The following is a 13115-nucleotide window of genomic DNA, read 5'->3' as shown; positions in this document are numbered from 1 at the left end:
GTTTTACTCTCAAAGATACTCTCCCACTGCTCATACAGTTCTGGGTAGAGGGAGGCTGCCCTCGTTCTGGGGGTACAACAATGAAAAAACATCTTGCCAGGCAGCTCCAAGGATCTTGTGTCGATGTAGGCAATCCAACATGCTGCCGTCAGTCCTGAGGTATCCTGCTGTACCTCCACAGCCACTGCTACAGTTTTTTCACCAGCTGCTTGGGTGCCTTCAAAGGCAAATCTCTGTTCTTCCCTTTCCCATTACTTTTAAATAAGTTGGACCATTACTTAGGAATACTGTTCTACACACACACAAGTGAGGTGGAGGTACTGTTATTCTACATGTTAAGAAGTGCTTTTGGAGTGTAGCATACCTCATCCTGTGCTCACTACCCATTTAGATGTTGTATTTAACAGGCAAAAATAGCCAGTTATGGTGGTTGTACAGGTTAGGCCCTTTCTGTGACACTAGGAGTCAGTTGATGTTGATTCCAGGATAAAAGAAGAATAAATAATCTGTGCCCAGTCTGCCTTCACTTAACTGCTGTGTTGTGCCAGAGTGCTGTTCCTCAGGCCATTATGTTTTGTATACTTGTTGGGAAGTCATAGCAAGATTGGAACTGAGAATGGACCCCTCTGCAATTTACACCAGGCAATGCCTGTTCCAGCAAATGAGAATATTTTATTCAAATGAAGACTGTCATGACTGCTGAAACTGAAGTGGCTGTTATAAAATTGCCTGTTCTACTCTTGTTTAGAAAGCAATCAGTTTGACAAGCAGGACTTTCCTCTCATGAAGCCATGCTGGCTGTGACCGATGCCTGGGTTGTCCCCCAGGTGATTGTCAATAACTGCTAGAATAACCTTTTCCATTATTTTCCCAGGCACTTGAAATGACACTGACAGGCCTGGAGTCTCTGGAGTCCTCCTTCCTTGCCCTTCTTGACAATAGAGACAATGTGTGCCAGCTTCCAGTCAGTTGGGACCTCCCCAGATTCCCATTCTGGATTTTGTCCTTCTGCACAGATACTTCATTACCAGTAATCAACTTGATTTCCAATGACTTTTAGGAACTTTGAGGTTCAGCTTTTCTGTCTTTGATAGGAGCTGGCTTTTCTTGTTGCTAATTTAAAGCTCTGAAGCCACAGGTACAGCTGAGTGCCCTTTCATATGGCACATCTGTAGTCCCATAAAAGTGATGTTGTGTCCTCTTGGAATGCAGTGAGGATAGCTGCCATGTTACCTGAGTGAATTCCTACCAGCTGAAAAAGGCAGTAATTGATATTTTGCAGCCAGTTCCTGATGCCTTTCAAACCTACCAGACACTGAGAGTCATCAGTCATACTGACAGTATTTATATAATGAAAAATATATATAAAATCAGCAAAGCTGATACTGTCACATCATAAATGTCTTCTCTAACAAGCTGAACTACTTAGTTGAAGATAGCAGCAGAATGGCACATGCCATGCTGCCTCTTTCTTTGAGGCTGCTTCTCAATAGACAAAGGGCAGCTACATGAGCTATACATGGTAACACCAGAGTTAGTTTAACAAGTGTTAAAAGTCCTGCAGGGATATTGGTCATGTAGTCCTTCACTGTAGCCAGGATTTCTTCTTTGAAAAACTCTCCTTGAAGCCTGTTTGGAAGGAACTTGTATCACAAATTCCAGCAGTTCGATGAAAAACCTCTGTTGCTTAAGGATGAAAATTAGACCAAAATGTGTAAGTGCTATCAAAAAAGAGAAGTTCTCTTCTGATTCTTGTCCACACTTATGCAAGAAGCCTTGTCCTATACACAAATAAATAGCAGGCAGGGGTACCCATTCCATTTTATGTTTAATATGAAAGTGATCTTAACAAAAATTTTATTACATGCTTAATTTTTAACTTTGACATAGAAATCAAAGCTATTAATATACAAAGGCAAAAGGAAATGTATTTTCTTGTAAGGTACATTTACAACAACATTTTCTACTATAAATCTGACAGAATTGTTAAAATATTGGTAAAGCTTAGCACTGTATTTTATTTTCTAAATCAAAATCAAATTTTGTGCAGTTATTCACTACCCTTGCTCTAAACTATTATTGTACATTTCATATGGAAATAGTTGTTTGTACACAATTTACATTGGTAATAAAGCTTAGAAGTCCCAGCAGCATCTACAACAGTTTAGTTTAAAATCTCACTCCTGTGCAGTGGTTTACATGAAGCAAATTGATGTAGAAACCAGTATTACATCCTGTGTGCTTCCTCCTGAAATCCAGCCTGCCAGAAATTCCTACTTAAACTGGTGCTGGATATGATCATAATGAACTTTTTTAATGGTACTTTGCAGGTGAAAGTACCACTGGGCTTAGTGGTTTTGGCTAAAAAAGCCTCTGTGATCTGATCCAATGTGAGGTTTTATCACTTCCACTGCTCCCTACAAGCATAGAGATCCCACAGCTTTCCTTGTCTTTCCACTATGCATGTGTGTAATCTATTAAATTCCTTTTATTTCTGAGTTCTGTGTTGTTTCTTATCCTAACAATAGAAGAAGAACCAGCACTAACTTTAAAATACATATTCTTTTTATGTTATGAAAGTGGGAAGCACTTTAGAATGACACTTGATAGTCAATTCTGTTTAAATTAGAATGTTAAAGTGCCCCAGAAAACTCTTCCTGTCATGTCAGTGAGACTGAAGAAATAAGAGGCTCTGTAATCTGGAATGATAAATCTGGCAACTGCCTCACATCCACCTCAGTCTCCTAAAGTATCTTTGTAATCAACATGTTGAGACCCTGCTGCTCTCAATGCAAATTAATGGCCTAAGTTATAAAACATAGAAAACAATATTTACAAAATAATTTTAATTAAGAAAGTAACAAAAACAAACTCTAAAAAAGATATTTTCACAATAATTAAAATAACGTTTAATTAATCAAAGCCACTTTTTTCTAGATATTGAGAAAATTGAATTGCAATTGTTTGTATATCTTTAAACTTGTTATCTCTGCTCTCTGAATACAGATGGTTTAAATGATTAGATCTAAAGGTACTTCTGTACATTTTACTCTTGTATATTACATATTAATTTTATAGATTAAAAGCTTTATGATGAAAGAATAAATAAATGAAATAACGAACTGGAATTGTATATATTCAGATCCTTAGATAACAATTTTTGACATTGTTTATTTTCCACTCTGCTTCTATTCAGATGAGAGATAAAACACAAGACTTGTCTCTGAATCCAAGTCTCTTGCTGAGGAGTAAGTTCATAGTACCTTATAGAAATTTCCCTTCTTCCATAAATTCTTCTGGAAGACAAAATATTCATTTTCTCAAGTGCTTACAACAGTCTTTCATTCTAGAAAACGACTTCCTTAAAGTCCCAAAGTACTGAGATTCTGTAAGAACTCCTCCAATTACTCCCATTCCTGTCAATTGGTGGTTTTAAACTATGGAAAAAATGCAACTCCTTGAACTCATGATACAGATATAAGGAATTGTGTGTGTCACTCATTCCCAGCATTAAGAAATCATCCAGACCCCTGAGGTGGCTGAGAAATTTGCCACTGGGTCCAGCTGCTGAGGATTTTGCTCCAGCTAAGTTTTGTATCTTTGTATTCAAAGATATTTAGAGTCCAGACATGGGAACTGTCACAGAGCAGGTGAGTTTTGCTGTTGAACACCTGTCAGCAGACCCTATATAAGAATCACAGCAGTACTTTTGCTCCTGAAGTTCCTAACGTGCTATCTGCAAGATTAAAACTGGTTTTTTTATAGGTAAAACTGATCTGAGAAATTTGAATGTGTTGGGCAGGCTTATAAAAAGGCACAGGGTGGGGTTTGACTGTACTTTTGAATGCTGAACACATGTAAAGGGTGTTTCTCATTTATGTGGCAGCATCCTTGCATTCTGCTCACAGACAGGATTTCAGGTGGGCTGTGCTCTTGAAAACCTGCTGACAACTCAGAATGTGGACCCTCTGAAAGTCCTCTGACCAATCCTGTATTTATTTAAGCTAGTCTAAAATTAAACTAAACTGAACCTGGCTTACAAGAGAAGCTAGTTTTAAGTAAGCTTACTCTAGAATGAAGCTGCTGTGTAGAAAGGATTAGTCTAAATCTTAAGTAGTCATAACTTTATTCTATGGGGGTGGCACAATGAGGAAATAAATTTCTTTTGAAAAGTTGGTCTTTAGGTAAAGATCTAATGTATGATGGAAGAAGGAAGACAGGGCAAGAATATGGGATGAAAGAAAGACTTCAGAATTTTTAAATCCAGTTTCAGTGAGCTCAATCTCCAGGCAGGGTAAGTCGTGTTATTGAAGGCAAGATGCAGTGGCAGAAGAGGTGGCAATGCACTGAACACAGAATCCTGTTGCTCCCTGTGCTCAAATGACACGCAAGAGGCACCTTTGTGTCCTCAGCACTTTCAAGGCACAACTCACAGCTTGATGAGCAACTTGTGATTGCTGCAGTGTCCTGGACTGCAGCATGTGTGCAGGCAGTGATTTGGTGGCCTGTGAGAACGGTTAGGGATGATTCACCACCACCTCACTAAAAATAAGTGCAGTATTTAAAGCAGAAAGAGAGGCTTAAAATGGTAAGTGCTGCAGGTGCAGCTTTTAAGCATACAGGCATTTGCAAAATGAAAATAAAGAGCCCTGTTTGTGCCACAGAATTGGGAAATCAGAAATGGGCACTTCTTCAGTCTACCTGTATTAAGACATAAATATGTTGTTACACCTGTTCTGCAGACAATGTGCAATTCTGTAAGAACAGATACAGGGCTGTATTTATTGGTATGTTCAAATGAAGTATTTCACATTCAGGGTAAAAGCTAAAATATTATAGTCTGCCATGTTTACAAAGCTGGTTTGCTTAAAGGCAGCTGTATTTCTCCTTGTACGGTTTTTGATTCCCAAACGTGTGTAGGTCTCGTCTGTAGAAGGAAACATTCTTTGTTGTTGTGCTGTTATTGTGTAGTACCAACAGGTTTGCTGACTTTGACAATATCCTACACTAACAGATGAAGAGCTGAACTCACCTCCTATTTGGAGACAACCAGCTTCTCTAACTGTAAATCTAGTATGAAAGACAAAGCATTTTTAACTTCTAGAGCTGATATAAAAATTCTGTGTTGTTTTTCAAATCAACTGAAACCAGTTCAGACTGCTCTATATACCACTTGTCATTATTTATTTCATTAGAAATTTGTACATCCAAGAGCATTTCTATGCAGAGTGGCAAGCGTTCAAGCCTGACTCATTTTCTAAATATATCAGATATGACCCCCCTCTATGTTCCAAAGCTTTTAAATGTCAACTTTTGAGGGTCAAATTATTCTCTTTCTTTCAGCATCTTCCTTCAGCAACACAAAGCCTGTGTTTGCCTCAGAAGTCCACAAGTGCTTTGTCCTGACTGTGGAGTCCCTGCCCTGATGTGGCTCTGGGGAATATCAGCCTCATTCTCAGGTTGTCTGTCAGGATGAACTGGACAAAACCCTGCTTTTTTGTAGTGTGGTTTTAAGTCAGGGCAAGTGGTGCCAGAGCCAAATGCAATTTCTCTTGCCTGCATTCACCTCTCACAGCTCTACTGAGGTCCCACTGTCAGTGGCCAGAATTGGGACATGTCCCTCTTATGGTTTCTCTGGCACTGGATTTCCCATGGAGCTAGGATCCTGGAAGAAGTTAACGGTACTGCCAGTGGTTTCTGGAGTCTGGCATCACTGTCATACAATGGTATTACATCCAAACATGTTGGTTATTAAACAAAAATTTTAGCAAGGATTTTACTAAACTCAGTGTACAGTACCAGGTTCTGAAGTTTGCTTACTCAATGTGAAATACTAAAGATCACTGTAAATCATTTGACAAGTAAGGAAGTTATTTTTTGCCATATTTTTAATATATTTTCCTTCTTATCTTTCAGTAGAATGGCTGCAATCCTGACTCATTCTAATGGATCTGAATAAAACTCTGAATAATTTATCAGAATTCAAACTACTGTTTGGATGAAGTAGTTTCTCAGCTATATACTCCTGCATAATTGAGTACCTGAAAAGACTTTTGCTTTTTAAAAACTTTTTTTTTTGTACAAATGACTACTGTTAAAGAAAAAATTAATGAAAACTTGTTCTTTTCAGTGACCCTTGGTGAATCATAAATAAAAGTAGTTTTAACATCCTCAAGAAAAAGTTAGGTTTAACAGCCTTTAACAAAGGACTTTTATGGGGAATGACATTTTTTTAACAAGGGTTAATGTATATGTTAAAAAGAAAGCTCACCAAAGATCTGAGGTTCATGAGTGGGAAAAAAAAAAGTTAGATTGTAAGGTCAGGCTGTTCAGGCAAAGAAAGAAAAAAATTATGTTCTTCAACAGAAAAGGAAAGAAGGCAAGCAAAATTACAAGATGCTTAAGTAGAAAAACTCAACAGAATACTTAAGGCATGTTCTCATAGAAATGGAATATTCAACCACTTGTAGTCAACAGAAACCAATTGTGTAAATTTCAGCAGTACTTGTTCAAGGACAAAAAGAAAGTGTCAGAAGATAACCACAACCACCCCTAATACATGTCTTTAAGAACATCCAAACATGTGCTAAACTACAGGATAGACAGGCAAAAAAAATGCAGCAAAGCAAAACTGTGTGTTAGTCTTTTTCTGAAAGGATGCTACCAGAAGAGTTCATTTCTCCATTTAATAAACTTGTAGAATCAAAAGGGAAAATGATACACAAGAGGAAGGGACTGAAAAGAGGCTGAAAAACTAATACAAAATAAAGGCTCCCCTCCCATTCGATTTAGATTCTGTGCCAGGAAACAGCAGGAAACACAGGATTTATCATCATGGGAAACCCACTGTCGCTCTGTGAGCAGGGCCTGAGCACAAGGCTAAAGCTCTCCTGCAGTTCCTGTGCTTGATGGGCACTGTGGCTACAAATCTGGGATAAAAGGGAGAGCCAGGTCTCTGCAAACACAGAACCTGCCCTCTAACTCTTCTGCAAAACCATGTCCTGTTCACCCCTGAACCTCTGAGAATTCTGGGGCTTGGACACAGTTGTGTTCCCAGTGTTCTAGAGACAGCAGGTCCAGCAGCAGTTCCTCCCATGTGTGTTGTCCTGAGGGTGACTCTGTTGGTCTGCGTGTGGGGGGTTCCACAGCGAAAGGGAGAGGCAACAGCTGACCCTTTACTGGGCAGCAGTTGCATCTCCACTGATGCTATTTTTCCTGGAATAATACATATTGAAAGAGATTGTCCCAGAGTAAACCATTATCCAGTATTATAAAACCTTAGAAGGCTTCAGTTGGTGTTAATAGAAGGGACAAGCACTTGGAGAAGTAATTTGTCTACCCAAAGTTACATATAGATATGAGTAAACAGGGTGCATGGGAGTAAAGATTTAAGCAAGAATAATATTTACAGTAACTAGAGATAACATTACTAATGTACCCACAAATAGAAGTAGATATTTATATATTTATATATTGTACTTAATTAGATGCTCTCTTAATGGAAAGAAAACCAAGATGACTAGTGTTGTTGCTCATTTCTCACATTTCCTATTGTAAATGTCTTTAAAGGGACCGACTGATGCATGGAAATTCAGAGCTAAATCTGTTTCAATTAAGTAATTGACAGTGGCAGACCTCTGAAGAAGTTTGGAAGAGGACAGATAAAAACATTAGGACATTAGGCATGGGACTGAATCTCATGTAATTAATAAAATAAAATTATACTTTTTTTTCCTTCTTTTTTTTTCCTTTTTGATTTCTACTTGGACAGAGGTTCCACCAAGCCACAAATGGGAAATAACAAAATTGAGATTGTTTTGTTTTCTTCTAAGGATTCAAATATAAACTTCAAGTGCAATTCAAAATCCAAGTATTATTTCTACTACATACTTCTTTCTATAACAGAACTTATCTGCAGGTAGTTTAATATTTGAATAGATTCCTCCTTTTTTGAGAAAAGTTATTGTTGATGAAAAATAAAAAGCTAGAAAGAATATTTTTACATAGGGAGATTTCAGATGAAAAGTGAGGATACATTAGTGCAGACACAAATTTGGATCTACAACTAGAAGTACTTAAGAGATGCATAATTTTTTTTTTGTAGTAAGAATCCCATTCAGAACATTGACTTTTAACAATTACAAAACATTATAGGTGTTCTTTGTTAACAATTGTGAACAAATTCTGCAAAAAAGAGCTTTCAAATTAGCAAATGTTTCTACTATGGAGGAAAGACAATAATTGACAGAAATGCAAAGTAACCAAAAATTGAATACCACTAGACTATTTGTATGGTCGTAGAAACCTGGAAACTTTTGATCGCAGTAGCTTTATAAACGATCTTGGAAACATTTCTTTTGACTCTTGTGCTGTGTACTTGAAATAGTTTTGAGGGTGTGCCAGTACATCAAAGAGAGCTTTAATCAGTTTCTTGTCCTATGGAAGACAACATAGATAAGTTAGATAAAAGCAAGGTTTGGATTTAGTGTCTGCATAAGTTCCAAAACTGAAGAACAGTCAGGTCTGTTTTGCAAAACTTGAGTCTGGATAAAAGAGTGTAAGGAAACTGCTCCACATTGCAGTGGAGTTTCAGAGAGATGAGTCTGCCTGCTGTGCTGGATGCTTTTTGCAAGGCTCCTTAGTTAGGAGCACTAACCACAAACTGCAGAGATCTGCATTAGAACTGCAAGCTGCCTCTACTGTCTTTCCCACCTCTTCCATGCTGCTGTCCAGGCCTTCCCTCCATGGACGGAAGATAAGGCTGGTCCTCAGGGATGCTGAGCTTTCTAAGGACCTTCTCCTGTACCTTGAGAAAGCCTTGATTCAGAGCCTCATCTGAGCCTGTGCCTGGCACTGTGGACTGCAGCTGGGACCTGAGCAACCCAAAAGCTGGAGGGAGGGAACAGTGCTTGGCAGGGATGGCCAAGGGAGCTGACTCTTCCTCATCTCCTGTCCCTCCAAGCCCTACATTTACACGGTTCAGTTTTGCCTTCTGACCAGCCTTTTTTCCAGTTTTAATTAGGTAGTTGTTACAGGTGCGGCTTGTATCTTTGGAAAACCATTTCTTATTGAAGCAAGATAGTGATTAGGTAAATACATTTTTTAATGCACAGCAAACTTAATGAGTCATTTAAACATTTAAATGCCAGACCAAGGCTGAAGAAGGCTGTTCAAACAATAGGTCCTTCATTCTTGGCTGACTAATTTTTTGAACGTACAATTTTTTTAATCATATTAACATATATTTAATTTAGTTCCTGATTCCACAAAGGACATAAGCATGTCCTGAGCCCAGCTAAGTTACTTGATTTTGGGCTGCTTCAAATACCAGCATAAACCTCAGAACACAGAGAATTGAATTTGGGATTACCCTTGAGTTTTAAATATAATGACTGTATCAAGGTATTGAGAACTATTTTAAGAAAATGCTTAGGAAAAGGGATTCTTGATTGGCCTCAAAGAAAGCAGAAATTTCTTACCTTTAGAATTTCTTGATGGTTTTCTGATGCATATAATCTGCCATCTCGAACAATGTCTTCTATTAGTTGTTGATAATCCTCTGAAAAATAAAGATCAGGTGAGTGAGTGGGACATCCTTTGGGAGGGCAATAGCCAGACATGCGCTAGACCTCCTCTTGAAGACAGAGCTGAGAAATTTTGTATCCAGTAAATTATTCAGTGTCTCTCAGGTTGCTGTATTCTAATTAAATCACCTTAAAATTCTCTATTTCTTTATAGCAGTGGTTTTGAATTATCCCTATAAATACTTACTTCCTCAAAAAACTACTCCCTCCAGATAATAATGCTGTATTATCTCCACTCTAGAGATGAGGAAACAGGAATACAAAATAACTTTTCAAACATTATGTATATGTATGTTATTTCAAAGTCTTTGCAACTAAAATGAAATGAGGCGCATAAGGTTTTTCCTCATTCTTCTATCCCTGCAAGCAGTGTAAGAGAGATTCTAAAGGAAAATTTCCCCTAATTCAGATATAACACAAAGATGAAAACCAATTCCATTCTCACCATCGTAAGTCACATAGGGGACCTGAAATCCTTTGCCGCTGTTTCCTTCATTTGACTTGAACTGAATCCAGAGTTTCCTTGATCTTGAGGTAAATGCAATAGGTCTCTCATAGGTCTGACAGGTTTCATAAGTAGTAATTGAAGTAGGAGAAGCTAGAAATAAAGTTAAATTATGTTCTTTATATAATAATTCTTGCACCCTTCCTCATCTAGGGGTCAGAGATGTCAAATTGACAAGACACTTCTCAAGTGACATATTCCTGATAGGAGAAACTTTTTGTGACAGAACGGATGTTGTCCTTATTTGCCTATAAAGAGAAGTAGGTTTTTCCATAGAGGTATAATTTTTGATGTTTAAAACTTCTATCAATATTAATTTTTTTTACTATTCTAGCACTGTATCCCGGAGTGCCCATATGCTTGTCCCAGACAGGTAATGACAAGTGAGCTGCATGCCAGGCAAACATGGTAGCCAACCCCTCACATGGCCAGTTTGGGGAGCTCATCTGATACCAACAAACCACTTATAAATAGAAAGACAATAAAACCAGAATGTAATGTTTGGCATGGTAATTCTGAAGAAAAGACTGTCATACCCTGCAGAGTCAGTGATCCATAGAAGAGTTAACCTGGATGTGAGGAGGTGGTTGGTGACAGCCAGCACAGCTTCACTAAGGGCAAATCATGCCTAAAGTGTAACTTTACCCTGATGTGACTGGCTTTGGTCACTGTAGGAACCACAGTTTGGGGTCAGAAGGACAACTGATGTGTTTTGTTATAATAAGTGCTTTCCTTTTAAAAAAGCTCATCTGCACAGGTATAATTTTCCTTCCATCTATAGTGACCAGGTGTCTTCCTTCTGATATACAGAGATGTCAGTACAGGCCCTCAGGGATAAAAAATGGTAAAAATTGTTCTAGCAAATAAAAGACACCATTTTTGTGAGTAAATACATTGTTTTGAACAAAAACTCCATATGAACAATTGCTTTTCAGGTTTGGTGCTTCTTGATATAGCAACAAATCACCAGAAGGATGCCCACATTCTCCAATGCAAAAGAAGAGTGCATTTCATCTGGATCTCAACTTTAGAAGTTGTTGAATTAAATTCATAATCAGAGGCACAGTGCACCCCCTCCAATCCACAGAAAAGCAGGGTAACGCCCAGATTTAGCAAAAACTGCAGCATATATATATACATTTACAAAAGATAAGTGAAAGCACAGTTTGTACAGATTACAGAGACAGTGTCCCAAATATAATTTATCATTGTTGACTTCTAGAATGGCAGTGATTTATCCCTTGTGCTAACTGGGCCAGAGAGAAGCCCATTAACTGCTTTGTGATTCAGACAATAAACTTGAATAATTAATATCACACCACTAACTGTTATTGGTAGTGTTCTAACTTGCTGTGCCACTTCATTCAAGAAACCTTTTAGAAACACTGGCTACACTGAAGACAGTCATCCCTTCAATATGAACTATTCACTCCCTCAGTTTTCAGGAAATATAGCCCATATCTGGCAACTTACCACTTTTTCTCATTACTAAAACATCGCCACATTCATCTTCAATTGGGAGAAATATCTCAGGTACTACGATGAGTATTCTTCTCTTTGGGGGTGGATTTATATTCCAAATACATTCCACATTAGCTGGGTAGTCTCCAGGATAGTTGGGTGATTCAATGTAGCCAGTGTAGTCCCCTAGTTCTCCTCCACAGTGCTGGTCTGGGGAGAAATGTAAATTAGTATTTGCATTAGTTGATAAATTAATCTGAGGTGTTTTTCTGGATCTGTCATGAGCAAGCCTAAACTCCTCCTTGTGGCTTTAGAAATGAACACATTCTCCAGCTTTAAAGGAAGATTTGATCCACAAGGTTGCTCCAGCTGATGCAAAACCTTCATCTCCAGTGCATGAACTGATTCAATGCTTCATCCAGGATGCTTTAACTTTGCTTGAGAAATGCAGGTAAATAAACATGATCCAGTTGTGGTTACCATGGATACTGTGCTGACATGCAGAAGACATTCTGCTTTAACTTACCTGGTTTTTAATTGGCTTTACCTGAATGAGAGTGCTGGTCCCAACAGCCTGTCTTACTTAATTACAGATCTGCCTTGCTTCATCTTAGATTAAACCACTTAATAAAGGATCTCCATTGAGAGATCAGTTTTTCTTTCTGAGTTTTCAAAAATCATATTGAATTTGGCACAAGTTACTTAAGTTTGATCTCCCCAGGCCTACTCATCCACATAAAATTAGATATATGTTTAAATATTTTGCTTAATCCAAATAGTATGCAAGGTGAGAAACTGGCTTGAAAACTGAGCTGACCTAAGACAGCAGAGTAACAAGGGTGGTTTTATTTTACAGGAAAATCAGCAAACTTCTTCAAATTCCATACAAATATATAGTTTACTCAAATGACATTAGAAATTATAAAGGACTTATAAAATACATGGCACATAATCAGACTAAAAACTTACAGGAGATCTGCACACAAATAGTCAGATGACATTGCTTAATTATTATAGGAACATTCTCTCGAATTAGCATGGTAGAGATGAAAAAAAAAAAAGCTTGTCTAAAATAACCAGTCATTCACAAAGGATCAAATAAAACTGCACTGAAATCCTTGGGGATATTTAAAATTTTTAAGATAGGAAGCTGAGTACTGCACAAAAGCCATGAAGAAGAACTAACTATCATAAATGATACCTGGCAATTGTAGCATGTATGACCATATCTTCTGACATTTTACAATTATTCTAAAATGGCAGTTACTCTGATAGAAGATATTCTGCTCTACAGAGACATAGAGAAATATGCATCACTGTTACACAACTTACAGGATCTGGGAAACTAAAGGCTCTGTAGTTTTAACTTGCAGCTGGAACTCTGTGAAATCATATTAAATCTAATACTCATATGCCTCAAGTGGTACTTTTTTTCCTAATTGTTTTCCCAACTTTTACTCTTCCCTCTGGCAGCAGATATTTGCTAACTAGGAAATACAAATCTGAAGTCCAGCCTGACAGATGCAACCTTCGAGCTGCAGTTCAGATGGAAAGACACGCTCTGT

General features: G+C 37.9%; 1 protein-coding gene across 5 annotated transcripts in view; it reads right to left on the bottom strand.

Moving 5' to 3' along the window:
* Positions 1-1809: 1809 nt before the first annotated feature.
* The window catches only part of SCUBE1 (signal peptide, CUB domain and EGF like domain containing 1), a 230160-nt gene continuing 218854 nt past the window's right edge, over positions 1810-13115 (bottom strand). For all 5 annotated transcript variants that reach the window (XM_064420579.1, XM_064420577.1, XM_064420578.1 and 2 more), the window contains 4 exons: positions 11563-11760; positions 10030-10182; positions 9480-9559; positions 1810-8436 (listed from right to left, as the gene is read on the bottom strand). In XM_064420579.1, the coding sequence (XP_064276649.1) occupies positions 8284-8436; positions 9480-9559; positions 10030-10182; positions 11563-11760 (584 nt within the window). In that variant the 3' untranslated portion in view covers positions 1810-8283. The remainder of the gene's footprint in view (positions 8437-9479; positions 9560-10029; positions 10183-11562; positions 11761-13115) is intronic.

The sequence above is a fragment of the Passer domesticus genome, chromosome 5 (assembly GCF_036417665.1).
Source record: "Passer domesticus isolate bPasDom1 chromosome 5, bPasDom1.hap1, whole genome shotgun sequence".
NCBI classification, from domain to species: domain Eukaryota; kingdom Metazoa; phylum Chordata; class Aves; order Passeriformes; family Passeridae; genus Passer; species Passer domesticus.
Note: the sequence above shows the minus strand (reverse complement) of the source record. Positions and strands in the feature narration are given on the sequence as shown.